General features: G+C 40.9%; 1 protein-coding gene across 3 annotated transcripts; it reads right to left on the reverse strand.

The window, feature by feature from the left end:
* On the reverse strand, positions 1-25,241 carry stat6 (signal transducer and activator of transcription 6, interleukin-4 induced). Of its 3 annotated transcripts, XM_030422712.1 has the most exons (21): positions 24,919-25,240; positions 24,610-24,763; positions 14,535-14,680; positions 14,248-14,392; positions 13,236-13,316; positions 11,819-11,993; positions 10,039-10,139; positions 9,327-9,475; positions 7,933-8,049; positions 7,614-7,781; positions 7,259-7,346; positions 7,058-7,180; positions 6,766-6,858; positions 5,224-5,427; positions 5,041-5,135; positions 4,813-4,946; positions 3,834-3,983; positions 3,671-3,731; positions 3,491-3,571; positions 2,359-2,472; positions 1-2,244 (listed from the first exon to the last, which is right to left on the reverse strand). In XM_030422712.1, exons 3-21 carry the CDS (start codon positions 14,666-14,668, stop codon positions 2,178-2,180), a joined length of 2,280 nt encoding a protein of 759 aa, XP_030278572.1. In that variant the 5' UTR covers positions 14,669-14,680; positions 24,610-24,763; positions 24,919-25,240; the 3' UTR covers positions 1-2,177. The 3 variants fall into 3 exon arrangements, with proteins under 3 accessions (XP_030278572.1, XP_030278573.1, XP_030278571.1); XM_030422713.1 differs by having other exon boundaries at positions 11,819-11,957; positions 24,610-25,241; XM_030422711.1 differs by having other exon boundaries at positions 24,610-25,240.

Here is a 25,241-nt window from a genome sequence, read left to right on the forward strand (position 1 = left end):
TTTACTTTTCATTTAGATTGCTAATTTATTGTGCACTATAGCCCTGAGAGATTTTAAAGGAGACATGTGATTTTCATGTTCACAATTTCTTTTTGCGGGTACCACTAGAATGGGTTTATATGTTTTAACGCTCAAAACCACATCGGTTTACTCATACTGTCCTGCGCTGCAGCACTGTATTCCACCTCTGTCTCAAACGCTCTCTTTCATTTCACATATGCCTGAGCCTGCGCTGCTAACCACAACAGAGCAGCTGTGCTAAATCAATTTTTACATGTTGCAAATGTGTGACATGGTGACGTAGTGTGATGTCACAAAGTCACAGGCTTAAAGACTACTGACGCGGAGCAGCGTTTTCTGTGCGAGTTTGACCTTTTTAACTTTCAAGATCTTTTACATGCACAGGAACATATATAACACACTTAAGGAAAGGGGAAAAAAATGAAAATGCATAATATGTCTCCTTTAAGCTTTAAGATTACACAATTCTAACGACACAAAAAATATTTAAATGGCACATCAACAGGTGAGACTCCATTAAAGTGGGCAGTGGGCAACAGGAAACTTCCATTACAAACACTTGATTTGATTGATTGATTGGTTACAAAGAGGGAGGAGCTTACAGACAACACACTTTTTTTTATTTACAGGAAGCCTTTATCATGAATTGACCCTACTACAGCTTAAATTTAGTTACTTAAGATTTGAGAATTTGCATTTAGGAATAAAGGAAAATCTGTTTGTAAAAATACTCACTTACCACTAAATTTATCAGTTTTATCACCCCAGTGACTGAGGTGTAGACCAAATAGAGAAATATAGAAACTAAAAAAATGCTACCAGTAACATGGATTCCCACTTAGTTGGACTCGATACATTCTTACAAAACGGACAAGAATTACTGGCTGATATTAACTGACAAAAGCTCTAAAAACATATACATATAACAGAGAATGCACACGACTAATTCTTTAAGTCGACAGATATAATATGAGCATTTCCCACCACCACTATCATCACCACCACTGCCATCTGTCCATCAGTGTGGTGTAGTATCACAGTCAATAGTCACAGAGAAGCTTATTCATGTTCCTAATCCTTTACTATGCCACAGGACACCTCAGGCTAACAAACACTATATGAAGTACTTACCATGCACACACTGTGTTACTGCGGGATAGAGTGTGTATAACATGACTTTAACTATAGCTGAGGCTTAGCCAGGCTTTTCGATCACATCGAGGGTTTTATACAACAGGGAAATACTATTATACCTTTGCCTCACCGTGAGCAAAAACATGCAACAAGCACAAACTAAAGAATGCACTCCAGTAGCTGATGGTCTACTGCACAGCCATGAGCATCACACCGTCTTCTACAGGGCTGCAACTAATGATTATCTCCATTATTGGTTATTTTCCATGATTCATTAATTCATCCTTAATCCAAAAATCAATTGCGAGAAATGCAGATTGCAATTTCCCTGAGCCAAACGCAGCATCTTCTTTTTTCCAACCGGCAGTCCAAAACCCAAAGACTCTTCATTTACTATCATAAATGACAGCGAAATGCAATAAATCCTCGCACTGCAGAAGGTGGAAGCAGCCAAAGTTTGACAATTTGCTTGAAAAATTACTTAAACCATTAATCGATGGTTGCTAATGGTAATAATTGCCAAAATAATTGGCCACTAATTTTCCAATCAATCTAATGTTATACTAATAAACTAATTGTCCCAGCTCTTGCCTGTTTTCATGAATGTTTGGTTGTCTCTCTGAAAAGTCACTGTAATCTGTACAGTAAGTCGCTTATTTTCCAAAACACGTGGGAGTGTGTATAAACGGACAAGCAAAGAAAATCAACATCAATAAACCAACCACCAGGGCGGGGTGACGGAGAGCCATGACAGCGCTCTTCCCTCTTGTTCGTTCTCAGTTTTATTTTGTCCTTAAAATGACGATTTCCTGCCTTCGACGAGTTGAGTCCCAGGGAAATCTAATTTGTCTCCTACGAGATTTTTATTCAAAAGTAGATGAGGCTGTAGACGGATGATGAAAGTGAAGGAAAGTGTGCACAAACAGCATCACTTTCCTCGAAGGTCATACAGACAAGCTTGGCTCTGGTCTCTATTTCATGTTTGCCTTGTGCTCCAAAAACAACACTGATGGGGAATCCTCCTAATTACCAGGACTCAGATCCTGGAGGAGAGTGTCCAAATCCAGCTCCATGTTGTTTGCTGGGGGCCTAGAGAACAGACACACGCAGAACAGCATTTCAGCACCGTGCCTGAGTATATTTGTAACAATTAAACATGGTGATGGATTTCATGCACAGACACAAAGATAAAAAAAAACTTACAGTTCATTGTAGACAGGAGGGTTTGGACTGAAGTCCACACCAGGACTTGCTGCCGTTTCCATTATCTCTTGATGGATGGACTCTGACTGGCTGAATGACGCCTGAAACTGATGCCTGAAAAAAACAACAGGAAGGACACTGATTTTCCTTTGTTGTTTTTAAGCTGCCAGGAGTTGAGAGCGCTCAGGCAAATTTGGCTAGCTGTTAAATGTGCCTTGTTATATCAGAAGAAATTTGAGTCACTTTCTACTTTTATGGAACTTGATGAAGTCTGCGGAATGTGAAATCTTGATGTTGTGTGAAGTGTACCACCAACACCACCACTGGTATGACACAAAATATATGAGGTCGTCAAAGATAAAAGAGGAATGTGTTATCTATCTTTAAAGGGTGACGATAATGACAGCATGGAATCTTTGTTGTCTGAACAGGTGCAGCAAACTTTTATTTGCCTCGCATTAGACAGACTCCCTCCGCACTCGTTGTATTTTGACCTTAGGGGCAAAGGCCAGAATTTACAGTGAATCTGGAAGTGGGGCAAGAACATTTCTGATTGCTCAAATCCTCACAAAATGTTATTTCAGCCACCAGTTTGTAAAAATAAAACTTGTTTGTATTTTGTACAGTGTGCTTCATCACATCAACATGGAGAAACGGAAGATAGTATACAACAGATGGGATGAAGACGAAGTCCAGTGTCATCGTTGAACTGTCACACACAAGACTGACATTCTAAAAATAGCTGCCATTTGATACGACTAACTTCCCTAATCATTGGGAGTTTGTGGTAGAAACAAAAACCACAACGTCCTGAAGGAACCTTTCAGTTCCTTGAAAAGTAGTTACAGGAAATAAAAGTTCCAGGTACTTTGGATGGAAATGTGGCTATGTCATTGGGATACTTTCAGAGGTAGGCATTTTTTTTTTCTTTTTCATAGACAAAACGAGGCACAGGAGGCACAGGATGCCTACAGGATTCCTGTAGGCATCCTGGAAGCATAAATGTGCAGACATAAATGCAGGATTAGTCACTAGCAGCTTAAGGACAGCACCAAGGAATATAAAAGAGAGGAAGTGAGTTGGGTGGTATGCGCAAAAGGTGAAAGAGGGAAACAGTAGAAGTAACACTTACACAGGAAAGTGAACATTACTGTGAGAGTTGTCACCGACAGCTGCCATACCAGGAGGCGGTTGTGTGGCTGAGCCAGCTTCCCTGCACACAAAACACAGACAAACGACACGTTGCCAATTTTTCTTTTACATTTTTCTTAATATAACTTTAAATGCTTTGTTGGTAAAAATAATTCCTTACGCTCCGACTTTAGTTTGGAGCGACACAGGGATGTAACCTCCGTTGAGTGGCAGTTGAGGCTCTGTTTCAAACGATAGCGGAAACAACAGGAAAACATTCTGTTAGTTGTGTTTTCAACTGACCTCAAGACCGCAAAGCTGACTCTGTGCATGAAGATCAATACCTGTGTAGAACTTTTTGAAAACTTCGTGTTTAGGAAATTCAGGATACAGGTGTGTTATGTGGCCGATGTCCCGGATGCGATCACCAAGGCTACGGATGTCGAGATCTCTTTTGGTGAAGGGCTGGATGTTCTGGATTTTCTGTCCACCATCTGGGAGAAAAAATGTTTGAGGTGTCAGTAAGAGTAAAGTAAGCAAAGACGGATGATTTAATATTCTAGGGTTTGTAGACTTCTTCCCCTCCTTTCTGAACCTTCACAGAACATTAAAGCGAAACTCTCACCAAAAAGCAACTGAGGCTTTATTTGGGATTGAATATGAGTCAAACCTTTGTGTAAAAGCATAATTGCGATGAAAGAGGCACTTTTAAGATTTACCGTAGTTTCGGTTTTTGGCGCGTTAATTTTGAACGGGAGAGCTAGGGGCATGACACGCTAGCATCAAAATCGCTATTTTTAGAACACTAAGAAGGATCGACACAACATGAAACTTTGCTCGTAGCATCACTAGTGTCGAGCCTTCTTACTGTTCTAAAAATAGCGATTTTGATGCTAGCGTGTCATGCCCCTAGCTCTCCCGTTCAAAATTAATGTGCCCAAAATCGAAACTATGGTAAATCTTAAAAGTGCCTCTTTCATCGCAATTATGCTTTTACATGAAGGTTTGACTCATATTCAATCCCAAATAAAGCCTTGGTTGCTTTTTGGCGAGAGTTTCGCTTTAACTGAAATCTCCACAAGAGCGACAACATGTCTGGCTCTCTAGTCGACACTGTGTGGCTTCTTCTTCATCCTTGTCTTATTCTTCTCTGTGGTAATTGGGGGATCACAAGGTTCCGACAGACACCTACTTTATCTAAGTCAATAAAAGCAACGTGGCTTCATATCATTGGTTCTATTTATCAGCTACAGTTTCACCAATAAACTGAATTTTGCAAAATAACTTACAAAATAATCTCATGTCAATCAAACTCATGCTTACTCTCAGAAGCAGACACATATGCGATGGTGATGCCTCCGATCTCAGAGTCACTGAAGCGAAGCAGGAACGTCCCGTTGGGCCTGTCTTTGAGAATGAGGTGTAGATGCTGCTTCCCAATGAAACCAAATATCAGCCTGGTGGAGCAAAACATTGCAAACGCTCGTCATTATAACAGAATGGAGCAGACGTCTGATATTTACAATTCAAACAGCAGAGAAGTCTCCTCACCCTTCGCTCCAGTAGGTCTTCAGGTGCTTCTTGGTCAGCTCCATCACGCCCTCAAACCACTGCCAGAAGGTGAACGGTCGTCCCGGGAGAACCTCCTGTGAGATTGAAAGGCACTGTGAGATTCGAGTGTATGTCAGGCTGCGTATGTCTGTGCCAGAGCTCATACAGTACACCTGTGTTTACCTTATTAAACTGGGCCCAGGAAACCATTGTGTTGCTATAGTCGTCAGCAAAGTCGGGCTTGTCGAATATCTTCTGGGCCAGGAAGTGCTGGTTGTACTGGTCCAGATTGTGTTTGGTGCCAACCTCAGACGTGAATTTACTGTTTAGAGTGCTGTACATCATCCTCCAGGGAACGCGCTCCGGCACCACGAACGGCACTCTGTCCTGATGGCAACGACAAAGAGGCTGATGTGGCGAGAACACTGGCGTGCATTTACAATAATGTCAGGGGACAAGAGAGAGAAACCCGAACATACATACGAATACATTAGCATCACCAATGTTTATTTTAGACGTTGTTAATTTGTTTCAGTGGCTGGGCACTTCAGAAAAATCAATCTATTTCTTACAGATCACGTCAGACTGTTTCCAGGCATCGCTTGGACCTGGTTTGACTGACGAAGCAGAAAGAGCAACAAACAAGAAGCCCGTCCACAGAGCGTGTGTGCACATTACTTTAAGTCTCTGGTTCACCTCCAACGCTATATAGGAAACTGTATAACATGTTGTGTCACGAAATCAACCATTATACGTTTGTGAATACTGATGTTTGAGTAGTATTAGACTCAGATCTCCAGGAGAGGATCTTATATTGGTTTTAGGGACGTAAATGTCACCTTGTACATATGCAATTGCACCGTGATTATCCTCTGTAATATTTTCTTTTTTTTTTTTAAATAGGCCCTTTTCACAGCAGACATTCTGACATGTCAAAGCAGTGAAGGCAAAGGTGTAACTGTTTAAAACAACTTTAATCGGGGTGAGTCAGGTCCTGCGTGTTGGCACTGACTAACTGTCAGTTTTATCCTGTGGTTCTCATATAATGTCTGCTCTCACACTTCTACAAAATGTCTGCTGTGAAAAACCTCTAGGCCTTTTTCTGACAGGTTTATTTCATGCTCAGAGTCAATAAAAGATCTGGCACATAACTGGAAGAACCTGTCTTGTCTCTTATCTTCACGCAGGTCGGTGCCCCACATATTTGTGTGGTTGCCAAAATAAAGATTTTTATAAACCTCCAGTTGATCTCTCCTTATTTAAATACCGGTTAATCTTTCTCCACTTTCTTTTTCTGTCATAATGTCATACCTCTATTTTCCTGTATATGTTAATAACTTGATATATAGTTTGTCTGCTCCACTCCATGAACTATCATGTCTTTGGTATATGTAAGTGTAAACCATAAATATCTGCTGCATATCTGATGTGTCAAAGCTCGCTGTGGCCACATCTCAGGGGAATATGTTTAGATTCATCTCTCTCAGTTCCCCGCATAGTATATTCCTGCAATAGTTCAAGGAACTTTGTTTGTGAATGAGCACACAGAGCTGGAAGCTGACTCCAGTCTCAATTCACACTCACATCAGCAGGGTCTGTGAAGGTCGAACTGAGCATTTTTTAATCAGACTGTGTGGTCTAAGGGGAATTTCCTATATACGTCACCAGCTTCCCGTTATTAATAGGCTTTTAGAAAGCAAAACAATACAAGAGTTTGACACTTACTGCCTCAGAAAAAGCACAGTCCCATATGATGGTCGCCAGAGCGTTGTTGTCCTGACTGCCATGGACAATGACGACCACCGGGAGTGAGATCATCTGTAATCAGTGATATCATTTTAAGTTTGATGATCCCACTAAGCATATTTACTGTAAACAAAAGTTAAATGATGTTAACAGTTCCAGAATGAAGTTATGTGTGTGAGTGTACCACAAAGTGTTCAGCTCAGTGTGTCCCTGCTGTGGCCATATTACAGAACTTGTGTGCTGACGAGCAGAACAATGGATCGGTGCATACCTGTATCCTGTAGGGAGTGTCACAGCCTGTGATAGAGATTTCTGTCGAGAACAAGAGTGCAAATTTCTCCTCCGTCACTGACTCTGATCCCTTCCGGTCTGCTCTCTTGATCTTCTTGATAGACTGTGGGAAAAGAAAATACTTGTTCATAAAATTAAACAATTATCTCATGTAGGCTGAGAAACCTAGAGAAGTACATACCATATTCCTGAAGGTGGCACATGTGCTCTTGCTGGACGTGTTGTGCTCCAGGATGGCTGTGTTGTTGATCAGTTCCCCGACATTATCACTGTAGAGAACAGAGAAGTTAGTACCAGTTTGTACCAGTAACCCTTTTTGCAGTATTAGCCTTTATCTAAATTATTTTATGCATTTATTTTGGGGTTATAAGACACCAAAATAAATAATTAACAGAACAAATCCAAAAATAAATGCCCTGCCCCCCTAGGGATACTTCAAGTGGGAAAAAGGTGCTGAATACCAGGAAAACATTTAATGAATCCTCCCTGACAGTTTGCACTCCTCCAAGTTGTGCAGTGGAAACAGTGTGACTCACCCAGGAACACTGCCCAGGTTCCTGGCCTGTAGTTCATTAATGATCTGCGCCTTCAGCACCACAGGCTTTCCGGGAGCCACCTTCTCCCCCAGAAGATATCGCACAGTGGTGGAGAACTTTGACTGGGTCTTAATGACCTGAGGGGGCTGCTTTTCCACTACAAGAGAGCTGCAGGAGACAACAGATAACACCAGTGAGGAAACATGCTAATTGATTTATGTTGCACTTTGAGACTAAGTTTGTGAGTTTTAAAAAGTCTGCTTTCTTTAACACTTCTTTAATACAACATTTAGAAAATACAACAATGTGACTGTGATACCTTTGTATCAGAACCTGCAGAAGTTGACCCAGCCTTTCCTGGAGCTCTGGGATCGGTTCTCCTATCAGCATCAATTCCTGTCTCAACTTCCCGTTCACCCCGAGCAGCTGCTCACACCTAATAACAAAAATACATGAACATCACATGGAAGCAAGACTTAAAGTGAAAGCACAAACAACTGAAACTGGTAAAACATAGAAAACAGGCTAATCACCTCCTCAATCCTGATACTGACATACAGTATTAAGATACAATATTTAGAGAGTAAGAAGTAAAATGCCAGTTGGCCTGTGAAATGATTAATCAAATAATCAATTTGTCTGTCTAGATAATCATACAAAAATGCCAACCCTCTGCTGCTTTCTCCATTCTATATCATTTCAAATTGAATACCTTTAGGGTTTGGACTGTTCGTCAGACAAATCAAGTCATTTGAAGAGGTCGCCTTCGTCTTAGGGACATTTTTTGACCATTTTTTTTTATACAGAACAAGACCCTACAGTAATGCTAACAGAACTGCGAGGCAATAATTTGAGTAAATGCTAACACAAGCAAGCTAGCTTGCTCACGATGACCATGCTAACTAAGGCAGGTATAATGTTCATACAATATTCATTATCTTCATTTCGCTAAGTACCAATATAAACAAATTACAGCTGCGGTTGATGGGAATTAATTTTGCAGGTTAGTTTGTGAGAATGGTTTAGGGGCCCAGACAAGGCAGACCGACATTGTGTAACGGCCAAAAAGCTGCCGTTGAACGCACCGCAAAGACTAAAGCCAACAGCCAACAAGCTTGTACATTCTGCACCTGCGTGAGAGGAAACACCTCTCAATACCACCAGGTAGAGGCTGTCTGAATTTGCATTTAAAAAGGGGAAACTGGAAGAATGCGGATATACTTAACGTTGCTAAGCAGCGCTTTTGACACCACTCTCACTAACATAGCTGCTTTTAATGGAGAATATATGTCTGATAAAAAGCCTCTGTAAATGTATGAAGTCATGTATACCTCAAGCTTAAGGGGCTTTCCCTTTCTGTTTCTGTTTCCCTTCTCGTGCATGGATTTCATTAGCTAAACAGTAAATCAGAGTGATTTCTGTCACTGACAGGTTCTGCCACCAAATCTATGTACCAAAAAGCAAAGGGCCACAGACGTTCACCATCAGCCACAACATTGGCCAAGCCTTTAAAGTTAAGGGTTTCATGAAAGTGACTTTATTCTGAGGTAGTTTGAACATGTGGAGCAGATTTCATGGCAACTATACAACAGCTGACAGGGCGTCACCCAAGTCAGTAGGATTCATCCACTGCAGACCATGAAAACCTGAGCAATATTTCACGTCAATCCATCCAACTGTTGTTGAGATTTTTCTGTCTGGATCAAACCTCACCACGTCTGCAGGGGGTTTAGGTTCTCGTCAAAGGGATGTCCGATTGCGGCCTTGTGCTGCTCCCACCTCCACGCCTTCAGCCTGCTGATCAGTCGGGTCTGACACTGGTCCAGAAAGTCCACAGACTCCTTCAACAACTGGAAACGCTTCTACAACACAGAAATATCACATAGATTCAGACACACCAAAGCATAATAAGCTGCAGAGAGCTTCACATAAATAAAAGCTGTGTCACATTGGACCACTTGATCTTTCTATCAACTGTTTTTTGTAGACTATAAAATATACAAAATGTCTTTCTGACAAGTCCATAAGTTACAGTGTTATAAACCGATCATCATTTCACTATTTAAAAAACTCAAAAGACTCAGTTAATGATGACAGCCAATTTAAAAAAAGCTGGAATCCACACGTTTTCCTTTTTCATTTGATTATTCACTGAAAACAATCTACAATTAAAATGTTCTGTGTCGACTGACTGATTAACTAACCGATTGTTTGAAGACTTGATTAGGCAGATGAAAATCATCATTCATTCATAAAATGGTCAAGAGACACACAAAATGACAAAGTGGAGCAGCTGTCTACTCTGCAATTTTAGTTTCAGTTGTATACAGAGATTTGATATCACAGTTCATATAAAGCAAGAAACAATTCCGCTCTGAGCTGCCACAAACGTTGCACTCGCAGCATAAACCATTGCCAAGCTTACCGTGGCCATTGCTTTTACATTGTACTCCAGCTGTTGGATGCGGTTCTGGAGTTTCTGGATTTCTGACTTTGCGGGATCCAGTCCATTCTGTTGCATCGGCCCTGTGGAAACAATAAATAACATCACATGTAAAGTCATTTCTGTGCTGCAGGATACTGCTGCATTTGAGACAAACAAAAAAATACCCTTTTTTCAACTCTTGACAAGGAAATTGTGCCCAACTACGTAATCTTTGACAGGATGGGGGTTGTTTTACATTAGTGAATACACGAGAGACAGGAATTTAAAAAATCTCTAAATCCAGATTAAACAGGTTTGACTAGACAACATTTAAACATGCATGACCAGGCTGACATGTAAAATACAGTGAGCTTGGCCAGACGTTTCAGGTACAACAGTTATGGATACATGGACCGAACACTGAAAACATTTTTAAAAGGAAAGATAAAATGAAAGACAATAGTTCATGTTATTATTGCAAATGGGAGGACACTGTCCTGCGTGAATGAGGGGATTTCCAACAGAGCGATATCAGACAGAAAGGAAAGTAACTCACATTTAAGTGTGAAATGTCAGAGTGAGTAGAAAGGAGAATGAAAAAAAGGCTCTCTTAGCTGTTATCAAATAACGTGGCATCTCACATTTTGTCTTAAAATACACATGTGAATTCACACACACTTGAAAATACTAATGACAAAACATTGTGAAATGTAGTTCTTAAGCACATTATGTAAATGATGTGTGTGTAAATGATAAGGTCAAATGACTCTTATGGGGTATCATAAAAATCATGTGACAGATAAAAATATAATTTAAATTTAGGATTTTCCCCAGTCTTACTTGAACAGTGGCTATATGTGTAGTACGTGTGGAAACATTAGTGGAATATGGCCTGCTGAATATTAGGTACACTGTCAAAGTCAAAGTCAAGGCGCTCATTGAAAAAGACGAATTTTCTCTGTATAATGAAATTCTTCCATTGCCATTCATCATGAATCCTGTTATCTAAAATGAAAGATACCAGTTAAAAGTAAAAAAAAATATAAGTAATAATAACAAATATAACAATAAGATAAAATGGTGTGACCAATGAAAATGTTTAGTCACACAACCCAAACAGTCGCACTCTGGAGCCCTGAAAACACAAATTCTGGAAGCCATTGAGGAAACCAGATCAGGAGCGGGGATGACACGAGGAACCTCAGGGCTCCATTTGTGGCCCATTATTCTTTTATAGTTTTACATGATATGTCTTTTTTGTCATAATGTCAGGCGTCATTCCATCACCATTGACTCAAGGCTGTATCTGTCCACAACAGGCTTTCTGAAATTTAAAGCTGACAATAACTAACTAAAACACAAATTAAATAGAAATTCAATCATCTTCAGTCGTGATTAATCTGATGAATGCGCCAATTAATCATTTGGTCGGGACAGTCATCGACTGCACATCACACTTATCCAGAGAGACAATAAAAGAACCAATTGATTACCAAAAGACCTGCAGGTTAATTTCCTGTGTCACTTTCCTTCCTCAAACAGACAGAATCTTCAACTTCAATAGGTTTTAAATGAGGACTATATGAATGAAGTAAAAAAAAAAAAAAGAACCATGAAATGATCTTGAAAGAGGAACTATAACAACCTTTTCTTACGCAAGTTGCAGTTTCACAACTACAGCATTTTTGCCTCTTGGCACCAGAATCTGGCTGATTAGGTTTGTGAACATGAGGGAACTTGTTACTGAAGAAAAACTAAATGTTCAGTATGTGTCTCTCACCCTCATAGTTTTCCCTCTCCCAGTTGAGTTCTTCTTGCAGGTGGTGCATCTTTTGCCGGATCTCCTGGACGTCCAGCACCTTCAGAACCAGGTGGTCTACATCCTGCATGTTGGGGTGTGAGGACTGTCTATTCTGGTACTGTGGGTATTGTGGAGGGTTAGGCAACTGGGGAGGCTGTGGGCATGGAAGAGCACTTTATACGTCTGCAGTGTGGTGGTGCTCGGGGCAGGAGTGTTTTAAACATTACTCATTTTCACTCTGAAAAGTAAATCAACAGTGGACATCTGGAAAACAGATTAACTTTGGTAATCTTCCTTGAGAAATCAAACCAGGACAATGTAGGAAACTTTCATCAAAAGAGAAAGATCTTAATTCAATTTCATGCTGTTTTACTTTGTTTATATGTGGCGGACCCTGCCAACTTTCGAGCTTCAAACAGTGTTCTAGGGACCTTATTTTTCTCTGAGAACAGCTTGTTTATTCAAGGAAAAAAACATACTTGTAAGTTTGTACTATTACCTCATAAATACTGTAAATATCAAAATTCTAAGTTTGAATTTCCTTTCCAAAACTACCCAGTGCCCCTTTAAGTAACACATTTCATTTAAATAAGATAATAGAGTACTTATCAATGATATTGAAGAAAAAATTGAGACTACTTTTTCCCCAAACCAAATTTGTACCTCCTAATTTGGGGGATGTAAACAGGAAGAACACCACTGCCATGGAGTCAGTTAGCTAGCATTAGCCACAATATATTGTCTACACATTTGCCAAATTAGGTGATAGAGGTGCCAAATTAGCTCTTAGCAGTTCAACCTTGCAATATACCTGTATGTACATCTTGCAATGTACATCTTTCACCAGATTATTTTGCTATGAAGAAAATGTAAACACATGCTGATTTTAAGACCAGTTCTGAAAAGTATACAATCCTGTCTGTGAGTTTTGAATCCAACAGGGACAACAAAGTTTGACTCACATCCAGTTGTTGCAGGAGGAAAAAATGCTGCTAAACTGAAGAGATTATTAATTTAACATTTTTAAACCTGTTGCAACCAAAATGTCTGATTTTGTATGATTTATACACATATCCTACAAAGGAGAGATTTCCAACTTGGGTCTGTTATTATTCTGCATATTTTGATTATAAAGTTAGAACTTAATCAGCAAACTGTCAAATTCTTTGCACCATTTCCGTTGCAAAACGACTGTTATAGTGCTTTGGCATAAGCTTTTGTAGTTATTCCTGTGTGCTTAATTATGTATTTGTAATGACATCTACTAACCTAATCATTTGGCACCTATTAACTACAGTCTGACATCAAGTCTCACTAATTTCCACAAAATGATCACACAGCTCATTATAGTGCAGTTAAATTAAAGACAGACAGTATATGTGACGGAGGATCATACCGTGCTGAGCAGAACAATCTCCTTTCTGAGGATATCCCGGACCATCACACCAAACTGGAGAGGCTGCTGCTGAAACATGGTCTGTAATGCAAAAACAAGTTTCATCAGATCTTAATAACAGTGGAAAATATCTAAGTGGAGCTACTAGCATGCTGCTGTTTATTAGGTTGATGCCGTTGATAATGATACATCTGTAGTGGCTGCTGCCTTTTGTTGCAGGTTGACACAAACGTGTTTACAGCACAGAGGCATTGTCTTACGAGACAATCACTGTTTTCTTTCTTGATATATTTTGGTTATCAGACTGTATGTATGGCTGTATTTCTCCTAGCACTTAAGAGAGTTTCTCACCTTCTTAAAACCACTGGGAACACTCTCCATCAGCTATCATTATATTCATAAGAAGTCTCTGGAAAGGAATTCTGGAAAAGCTGCAGGAGACTTGGATGTCTAACAATGAAAGAACTACTGAAGCTCGATCGAGGAGAATTGGCAGAAGAATTACAAGTTAGACTACTGTGTAGTGACCAATTCTGAGGGCCACTTCCTAAAAGGTGAGTATTTAAAGATTAACTCCACCAATTTCACACATTAAAGTGTGTTTACAGGTTGTTGGGGAGTGCTACTGCATATGTGAAAAAAGTAGTATAAAGCCTTTTGTGGCTCCACGGCAAGCTGCATTTAATTTCATAATTTCCTCCAGTGATGTCACTCAGTGGCTACATTGCATCTGGAGTAATGTAGGCACAGGTTTTGAAAATCAGTCTGCTGGTTTAACATTGCACTTGTACAACATTGGTGGACAGTTTAAAAACAAATGAGCAAAATTGATACAACAAAGCCATCACCACCATCGTTTTTATTCCACACATTCTTCTTCCTTTTCAAACTTCACTACATTACCCACAATGCAATTTAGCCACTGAGCGAGAACACTGGAGGCATTTATCAGACTACATGCTGCTTCTTCTGGAGCCACCAGACAGAGTGGCACTGTGTCACTGAAACCTACCATGTTCCTGCTGATCTGCATCAGCTTCATCCTGTCCACCACATTGGCGTTCTGCTGAGCAATCGACTGCAGCATGTTGATGGTCTGATCCAGGAGAGCCTGAGCCTGGCTCTCCTGCTCCACCTTCTCCAGCGCAAAATCATCCCTGTGTACACACAAACACACACAAGACAGGGAATGAACACGCACACACAATCTGCAATAAACAAAATATGCAAAAACGCTGCATAATTGCAAGCATCACTGCGTAACAGTACTGTACTTGTGTTGACGTGTTTGTGTCCTACCATCTTTGGCTCTCAATCCATTCAGCTAAAAAGTGTCGGACTTCAATGGGGAAGGCGGTAGGGGGGTAGAGGCTGTTGATGGTGTCATCAGGCAGGCACTGTATCATCTGGGACATGTGTATCCACTGGGCCATGATCAAGCAGGGCTGCACAAGTCAGAGGAAAAGGACATTATGGATGACTATTCAGTTTTAACACATATTTAACTTGGACATCTTTTGTTCAAACACCACAATGACATTATATAAAAAGGCATGTGTTCTATATTTTACTCATGGTCAACAATTCCCAAAAAAGGACCAAAACCAAAAATGCATAAGTCTGTCTTTCTATACCTTCCTGCTTTCCTGCCCTGTTTGTGGCATTCAGGCCCAAAAACGTTCCTCCTGAATATTATTATTATTTCTTTAACTGGCTCACAAATACAGAACATTTATTTATTTATATCATTAAATGCAGACTGGACAATCAGTGCAAACCTACATAACTTTGTTATACTTTTTGGTGGAGGACCCAAAGTATAGTAACAGACTGGGGAACATGCTGATGTTAACTGCCATAGTTTCACTAAGCCAAGACTTTTAGTCTCAGGTTAAGGAGAAATATCATGCTTTTAATATTATGCTTTTATTTTCAGGCTCATAATGTTATTTTGGGTTAACACTAGTATAGGTATAAATTATTTGTATTAATGCTTAAAAACATTAAAAACTCATACTGTCCAGTGCTACAGCTCTGTATTGCCCCTCTGTCTGAGACACTCTGTTTTAGTTCCTGTCTTTTTAAGGCCCCCCTTCCTGAAAACCAAGTCTCCTCTAATTGGTCAGCTCCCACAAGCCTGAACCAGAACCGTTCACTGTGTCTCCCGTCAGCTCCATCGTGTTTTTAGCACCCAATTAGCTTCACTTCTACTGTGATTATAAGCATAAATTATGCAAATGGAAAAGGGAAAAGGGAAAAAAAACTTTGCCTTAAAAGGAACGGACTGATGAACTGAAGTGAAGTTACTTAGTTTCCTGAATGTCAGTGAATCTGTTAGATCATGGCTGCCCAAAGTGGAGCCCGTGGGCCACAGCTGGCCCACTATCAGGTTCAATTTGGCCTGTCAGACGTTTCTAGTGAAAAAGTATTAACTAAATTACTTCAAAAGATTTTTTTGTAAGATAAAATGCTCATTAATATGTACGATCACTCATTATCAATTATTTTTCATCAACTCGGTCAGGCAATCAGGAAACCTTAGTCCTCGTACCATTTCACATCTTAACAATGCAATAAAACATAACAGTTGTTGCTTTTGGCCCACCATTAAGTTTCATTTTCAGGCCTCCATGGACAAAAGTTTTGGCACCACTGAATTAGATGATAGCCTGTGTCATCTGCTTTGATGCTGTGAAGCCTGTTAGTCACCTCTGTTACCTTTGAAACTGATTGGTGTTAGATAGCCTGCCTGTGATTGGAGTTAGAGAGGTTGGTTGTTGTTGTTGTTGTTCCCACTAGGAAACGAGCATGTGTTGGTTTATCTAGATGGAAAGCAAGTCTTCCTGCCAGTCCAGAGGGCACACTGTGGCGACACAGGTTTATTGTTTTGGTTTTAGCTACGGCCCACAGTAGCTGTTTTTAATTGCAGTCATAAAGAGCAGTGAAACAGGCAGAGAGTCATCAGTGAGTGACGCTACTGTTTCAAGCTACTTAAAACCTAAAAAGGAAAAAAATTGGAAGTCAGTGAGTTTTTAAAAAACTGAAACTAACAGAACAAAGTAAGGAAAATGTTGCAGCTATCAAAGACTATTTTCAGCAGTGGCTAAAAATACATTTTGTGTGCAGGGGAGGTTTAAAGGCACCAGTTTTGCGTATGCTTGATTTACTTGAAATCAACAACAGCACCTGTGTTTATCATAATGGCGAAACACGTAAACACGTCACCTACTGAAACTGTGGCTCATTTACATGTTTTGACAGACCAACAAGTTATAGCAGGCTTTAGATACACAGACACCTGAGTGCGATCAACTTATTGTTGGTTTTTCACACGATTTCTTGACCACAAGAAAAACTCAAATGGAGTGGAAGTCTACTGCATGTAGGTCACACAAGCATCTGGAAAGCATATTCACCACAGCTGGGGAGGTACAGCTCAATCACATCACCACTATTTTGTGGAAACGTGAAGATCAAACTATTGACTCATCTACTTCTGAATGTGCAAATCATCCCACCAAAATCACTGCTATGCAGCGTTTTCAACATAAGCACAGAGTGATCCTTCTTGTAATCAACTGTGAACAGCTCAAAGCACTTTCAGCACTTTGGAAGTTGAGAACAGAGATAATTCAACAATCAAGAAAATCCTTCAAGTACGTTGTACGTTACGTGAGCATTTTTTTCTCACTCTCGCGTCACACTGAACGATTGGGAATATGTGCCATTCTCTGTGGGCAGAACATCAACAACGCAACAACAATTTCCGTCCACTTAAGCAAGTGGTACTTGTGGGATACCACAGATATTCCCAAAATAAAATATAAAGTCTGGCCATCCATCGTAGGAAATGAGCAGCCAACTTAGAATGTGAAACAACCACACTCTCAACAAAAGAGTTAGTCAGAGACGCTTCAAGAGTTCACCATTTATAGCAAATGTTACTCAGTGAAAGGGGCACTATGTAGATTTTTGAGGGGAAATAGTAACACAGACAGTAATGTGGCAATGATAACTCTCTTTTCCATAACCGAATAAACAAGCTGTTCTCAGAGGAAAATAAGGTCCCCAGAACACTGTCTGAAACTGGAAAGTTGTCAGGGTCCGCCACATTGTCAGTTTGTTTATTCAGTTTATTTAGTCATGGAAACGAAGATTTTGTTTATTTAGTTTGTTTAGGCATAAAAAATCAACCAGTACATGAAGATCTTTCCCTTCTGATTAAAATCCCTCCCTCAGAACAACATGGTGAACCTTAAAAGCAGCTCCAAAGAACTTCCCTTTTTCTTGCAGTCCCTGTGGACAAACCGGTTTGAGCACCACGGCCTTCTGTTAGGATCTTGTTCTAGCTAGCACATGCATTTGTCAGAGAGTGAGTAAGAGAAAGACACAAAAAATTCCTAGCGCTCTTTCTATTTGGAGCACATCTACGAGGAAACGTATCTATTTGTTGCAATGCAAGATTAGCATGACGCTGGCTAAACAAAACAAACTTTGGGGGGAATGTTGCTTATATGCTTATATTACTTGTTTTTTTGCAGAGGTTTGGATAAGAAGTTCAACACCACTCCGACTCCAGAGCCAGTAAATGGTTAGCATAGCTCGGCATAAAGATTGGAAAGAGGTAAAGAAAGAGCTTGTCTGGCCCTCTTTTGTTGAATCTGAATAAAAACCGTACAGTATAAACATCCAGGCAAAACAGGTGAACATCCCATTCCTACAGATATCAACATTTATCTTCAACCGAGTCCAACTTTGTCCAAAAAAGTAAACAGAGCTGACTCAAGAATCTAACATCCTACTGTGATTTGACGTCCTCGTTTGATTGCAGTTCAGTCCCTCTGAGTTTACAATTTACTGACGGAATACAACGTTACAACTCTCGACGACTAACTGCTCAATGCAAGCTGGCAGTGAGGAGTCAGTTATGCAGAAAGACAACGTAGTGAGTCAACAGTCGAGGGATATTCACTACAATGTGACCTAGCAACCAACGGAGCGAGGATTGAAATCCAAACAGGGGCGAGAGCAGAGGGATCAAGAGCGCTACTCGTGGTTATAAACTGATTAATATAAATTTTGACGCAGTTCCCCAAACATGCCTGCGTGACTGTCAAACTGTAGCTATCCAGCAGTTTGGGAAAAGGGAGTCAGTATCATCGATTCTTATCAGCAGTGGATCCACATGCTGATACTTGTTGTTGTGAAGCTAGCCCTGACAAAACAACAGGAAGAGGTTCATTTAAACTCGTAGAACATGTCTACATTCCAGGCAGTGGAATTTCTCCTCTTGCTTAGTTGTTTATTTGTGTTCGATCCCTCGGCCCTGCGATCTAAGCTGCAGAGCCGTTTGCTTCTCTCGTCAGGGAAACTGCACAACTGCCTCAGCAGGACACTCTGCAGAACACATCGATTGATGGCAACACAAAAGCAAACAAATAAACTAACCAGAGCTACTGGTATCTCACACAGCGTCTCACACAAGGAGGCCTCGGTTGTGGTTAGTCAAACAATGAATGCCTTTCTAATCACCACTCAACTCATGCATCAGTGTCACAGGTCATATAATTTTCTCATTATTGTTGCCAAGGCCGCACTACCTATCTGACTCTGACTGACTCTGTCAAAATAACCAGTTTTTGACTTCTGTTTCTGTGGGAGATTCTCACAGGTCAGTTTGACACAGGTGATGCAGTCCTGCAGCCTCTCCATGCGAGGACAGGATACCATGCATGAAGCACTGTGAGACCCCTGAACCTGCAGATGCCTAATCCCAATCCCATTTCCAACAGAGTTACAACGGGTGGTGGTTGGAATCTCCCCAGCATGAAACCGGATTTGTCTCTTTGTCTGTTTGTGCTGGCGTCAACACGGAGTGTTTTATTCTGAAAATGATTAAGATGTTATGTGTGTTGTTTCCGTGTCTGACTTCCTGTCTGCTCTGAGCTGAATTTGGCTGAATTGAAGCGGAGCTGGTGGAAGCACACACATAGACTAGAGTGAAACCTATCAGCTCTGCTCCACACATTGACCAAACACGGATCTGGCAGAATTTAGGGGTAAATGGTATAGGGGCTATGGGTGTACTGGGATTGGACCACAGTGGTGCTGTTTTGTAGAGCTGTTTGTTCAAATACAATCATTTTTACATAGTGATTCAAATAGTTCAATTACGTTTTGCCATTTGTTTCTGCAGTTAGGCACTGAAACTACGAACAATGTATGGCCATAAAAGGAAAGGAACACCTGAATATATTAGGTTGTCAATTCATCTTAGTATTAAAATAGCATTATTGTGTTATATCAAATGCTCAGAGAAGTTGTTGCATGCTATTTTAGAGGGTTACCTTGCTACGTGGGTAACCTGGCTTGGTTTAACACCCTAACATGGACTCTTTTCCTCAGGCAGTCGTCTTTTGTTTTATTATATTTTGCTATAGTTTCGTATCACATGAACATTTATCCACAAGGTAGCTTTGCTGTAGCTCAGATTTTAAGTCTATGCTTTCAAAGTAGCCTCCCCAACACTGCTGCTTTAAATGTGTCTCTGACATCCTCACGCAGCATCACGTCAGCTCTTTCCTTGACAGTCCTATGAGTGACAGTGTGATGAGGACAGGTAATTAGGAAGACATGAGGAATTTAAATAGACTTCAGCATCCAATCAACAGCAGCACTTGAACATTGTGTCGTTGTGTCCCACTCAGACTTCACAAGATGCTTACAAGTGTCAGACTGAGAGGCATACAGCACATCTGGACCTCCAGAGATGATATATTCTCCAGCTGTGGACGCACAGTCTCTGATTGGATCAGGAAAGCCTGTTGCTCTGCTTCTTACATCCTGCAATTCAAGGACATACTCTCAACTCCCTGGTGTACAATAAACACCTTGAATGCTTTTGCTTTTTACCGGACATCACGAGCCCTGTCAGTTTCCTCTATCTCCACTTGCCATTGACATCATGTCACCGTTTCCCATTTCTGTTTTACTTGATGTTCTCCAAAAGCACCCAATACCGCCTGTGAAGTTTTAACAGATTGCCCCGGGTCGTAATTGAAATTGTCATACACTACCATGAGAGCAGGGGAGTGACTGTGGGTATATTTCAGCTACATTATACTGATAATGTTTTGGAGAGAGAGTAGTTAACATATTGCGATGATGATTATTTCTTACAGATGTTTGCTCTTGGTGTCCCAGGGATGCTAGTCGGATGTCCTTCTGTATAAATATGTTGGTAGGCTGAGGATTAAGTCGTTCCTCATCCGTCCCATCTGTTTTTACAATAATGTCTCAAATGTGAAGTGAAACGTTTCTCGGATTTAGTGGCAGATCAGGACAGTTTCCGTTTGAAGAAATAATAATCAGGGTTTCTGATTTGAGGAATCTACACATCTGTCTGTCAGTATGGAACAAAGTTAAACCACATAATTGTTTAAAAGAGGTTGTGAAAGTTTTGATGTGGAATTTCTTATAGACGGACACACACAGGACCGTTCAGCAACTGGCAAGTTTCCTGCATCTAGTTGTTTGTATCCAGATGTGGTACAATGTCAATTCAGTTTTATTTGTGAATCCCCAAACTCAAAAATATCTGTCTGATCTGTTTTTTTAAAGCCTCACATCTTCATCAGACTCTAAATACTCAGAATAAAGTGGGAAAAAAACAGACGTTGTGGCTGTGGCTACACTTCTGACTGAAGATAAGTGATATGGAAACCCCTCATGTTCAAAAGACACTCTGTTTTACACCACTGCATATGATAACATCTGTTAAGGTATGGAAAATCACATTTCACTTAATGTCACTGCATAGTGGGAACTCAAATCAGTTACTGGTCATTTTCCACTGGCATTCTCAGAAATCAATACAGGGGAATTTGATGATTGAATTCTCAACTAAGAAACAGAATTGGCTTGTTTTGGAGGTTAGAAAGTTTTATCATATGACCACACCCATAATGGATAAACAATAAATCTGAATCTGATTATGTTGACCTGATTGAAGGGAATAGTTTCTCAGATGTGAGCATGTTGCTGCTTTGCTTTGTCGACAGTAAATGAAAAAACGGTCTGTATACCGAACATTTTATACCCTACATGATTTACAAATGAAAGGTTCAACATGTAAAAATCTTAGCTGAAAACATTAAAATATGTAAATCATCAACAGAATGTGGAAAACAGTTCCGACGTTATGACGTCTATGTATAAAATATATACTAAAGTTAGCGTGCTAAGCTGCTAGTCCCGGCCCATCATGATTTAAAGCTGCATGGCTAACTGAGCTAACTAGCTAACGGCAGCTAGTCAGCAACAGTTAGCGGTTACTAGCTGTTGCCACTATGTGTTTTGATTAATAATAATTCAAATAGAACAAATAATAGTCAAAACAATGCTCAGATAACTCGATAATGTAAATAGTTGTTAGTTTCAGCCCTAAGGTCAGTTATTGCTGATTTTGAGGTGTTGGCATCATTATCATTCAGGTGAGCTCACTGAAACACGAGCCTGTGAGGAGCGGTAAGACATCTGTGTATACAATACAGATTTTCAAATGAGGAAAAACTCTGAGTTGAAGTCCTGAATTCCTACTTTGTAAAACTGCTTCTAGGGAACAAAGTAAAACACATGCTGGTCAGGTCAGTTCCTCATAATCACCGCTCAGAAACAGACATTTAAAACCCTCTAATGTTACCAAGAGCATCAAGGAGCACCAACACACAACACAAACTATATTGTTTTCTGGATTAAGCATATTCTCTCACCTCTAAGCAGCTAACATTGAGAACCAAAAACCGTACAAATGAAAACAGCCAGACCTTTGAAAGCTGGTTGACAACAGACTTGAGACTTTGCTCTCAATGTAATTTTCATCAGCGCCAGTTTACAGGCCGATAGAGGACTGACGTTTTACGAGTGGAATGCCCAGGCTTCTTTCATCAGACATGTGAAACTCAGCTTCCCTAAATGTTGCCTGAGATCACCAAAACTGCTTGGTTGGCAGTTAAAATGTGTGAACATGTCACACGCCAAAGCAAAATGTAAAACACAGGGATCTACCACATGTAACCTCTGATTTACCTCTATCATGGGAACCTTGAGAGGGAGACAAATGGGAAGACTTCTGAGGACAAAATTAACAACATGAATTTTTCCTTGTTTTCTGTCTAAATAACTGATATCTTATCTCTCGGTGTATTTCTTCATCACGTTCAATCATCTGTCATTTTTGAGGCTCAACATCACAAGCTGACTTTTGTGAAAGTGAAAGTGAGAGACTTTGCACTCTCTTTAAAATCATGTGTGGGAGACACAGGCCTGTAATGGAGAGGACAGATAATGGTTCCCTCTAAGAGCGATGGGTCGCCTGGGAAAACAGCTGTGGCTCCTCAACATGAGCTATGTTTGAACAGGAAGCACAAGGAAGTACAAGCTTTTGGGTCGTTTTCATGTCAGATTCTGGTCATCTGCCTCCCACAGTTCTCTCTCTGGTCCTACTGATTACGTATAATATAATATCACGTTTTTCTCTATGTTTTTAGGTTTTGTTGCGTCATGCTGCAGAAGCAGCAGCTGCTCTCAGTGAGGTGGGTCACGCTTCTCCTCACCTCGGTGGTGGTAATAGCTATCCACTGTCTGGACACATGTGCCTGTTGTCTACCTGATGTTGGCTCTGTGACATCTGGAATTCATAAGTCATATTCAGTGGAATTAAAGTGACACACACAGAAGACATCACAGCTGACCTAAGGGAAGCGTTCCAAAACAAGTGAAGTGGATAAGGATGTGCTTTGAAGCTGCTGCTGTAAGTGGTATTCTCTTATTAAAATAAGTGATAAATGGCTGTGTATTCCAATGGTAAACAGTGTTGTTGAGTGTTTGGTCAGTGACCCATGTCTCTCCTCCTGCTGCTCATGCAGTAAAAGGGAGAAAATAAATGTACTGGTATTCCTGATCACTTTATCCAATCAAGACAGAGAACTCCATAAAGAGGCAGTCCCGTCTGCTCGTTAACGATCCTCCATTTTACCGGCTAGAGGGGAACAGGACAAGCTACCAGTTCCAGCACTCACTCCAACAACACTCCACACACACAGACCAAGTGATGAAAAACAAGTGAAGGAAAGAAAGAGGCAAAGAGCGCTGCCTTGAAACAAAGTACTGAGTGGTGCAAGTGTGGTGATGTAGAGAGGAGGGAGGTGGCTCCATACAGTTCATAACCCTTGTCCCCAGGAGCCCGGGAGACCCAAACTGAAGTAAACAGGCAATGTTTAAACCCTTATAAAGCCAGAAATCTTTACTGAAGCTGCCAAACTAAAAGTTTTAGCGTGCACCTGCTGGCACAAGCTTGACCCCACATCAAGGGTGTAAGTAACATCTTATCAGATCAATTTGGGATCTCAGGACTTCCCTAGTCTTGGATTTTGCAGACGAGCTGTATGTAGCCAATAAATATTTTGTTTCCTTTGTTTGTTTGTATTTACATGTCAAAGCAGGTCCCCAATCACCTGAGCTGTTTTGGGGAATGCAGCAACTCTGTTTTGCTGTGAGGCTCCAGAAATGTCTCGTAGACTTCCCTCCGACCTTTCACCGGCACAGGGGAGGAAGATGGTGACTGCGTTTTCATTTTAAGGGCAAACTTATCCCTAGAGTGGTCAAAATAAACTCCACCTCGTCCTGCTCCAGCAGCAGGAGGGGGAGAGGATAGATTTTTTTTTTCATTTGGAGGAGGGACTTATCCTTTAACTCGCCCTTGTGTCACTGGCACAAACACCTCCGGGCCCACCAGGATGACTGGTACCCACGTGAATGAAGTTGTGGACATCACACATGCAATGTTTCAAAATCTGATCTACAATCAATATGGCGGGCTGATGCCACATAAACAGCAGTGAGCTGAACAGGGTTTCTAGGAACAGAGCAGTGTCTGACACGCCTATTGGGGCACAGACAGAGGAGGGAGGGACCACACGGCTGATAAAGAACATAACTCTTGCTGACTTACGATCATTGCATAATTCCCTTCAACCATCTGTGAAACACAAGAAAACATGATTGAAAGCCCAGGTGGAGCCTCTTTTTCTAAAGAACTTGACACATTTAAGGCTCACCCGACTGTAGAAGGACATGTGGCTGCGTGTCAGGCCGACATACTTCCTGCAACAACTTGCTTTCTCTCTCTCTCACTTTTTTTTTTAATGATCAAAACATGACAGAAACACAGACGGGCTTTTTTATTATTATTATTATTACGCACTGTTTTTTGAGAAGTGCCGAGGCCTCACCTGCCGCAGGGCCCAGGCTTCAACAGAGTGACATCCAAACTGTGAAAAACACACACACACAGACACACAAATGAAAGTCTTACCTTCAAGTCAGATATAGATTTCAAAGCATTGAAAAGACGCTGTGGTCCGTCGCCTCTTCCTCCTCCTCCTCTGTCTCATAAGTCCTCCGCCAGTCCGAATGTCCTCCTCAAACTCTTCCTGCATCCATTGGTCAGTTAAACGCCGACGTTGCCCCTGTGTGGAAAAAAAAAGCCTGATGGACTCCTGTGGTTTTGAAAACCGAGCAGAAAAAAAAGTCACTTTGAGCGCCGAGCCGGACGCAGACAACTTGTAACAGCGCAGAAAGTAGGTTAGGCTCACTTCCCTGTTACGCACGATGTGCCACTCACTGAGGAGCGCGCTTTATTTCCTGCCCTCACGTTCAGGTTCGCACACGACCGAGACGTGCGCTGTTCAGCGACAACACTGTGTACTGACACCGTGAGTCCTAGCACACTGTGTGTTTGTGATCCACATGTGCGCCAGTTGTTTCAGGGTTGGGTGCACAGTGGTCTGCTTGTCATCAAGGGCAGTATAAGGTTAACGGCACGCACACTGCTACCTCCGAAGTCTCCTAACTGATCTATAACCGAGATTGGGACGACAACAAACAACAAAATGTGCCGTTAAATAATCGCCTTTCAAACAGAAAACACAACCAAGCCTAGTGAGC

Source organism: Sparus aurata, chromosome 7 (genome assembly GCF_900880675.1).
Source record: "Sparus aurata chromosome 7, fSpaAur1.1, whole genome shotgun sequence".
NCBI classification, from domain to species: Eukaryota; Metazoa; Chordata; class Actinopteri; order Spariformes; family Sparidae; genus Sparus; species Sparus aurata.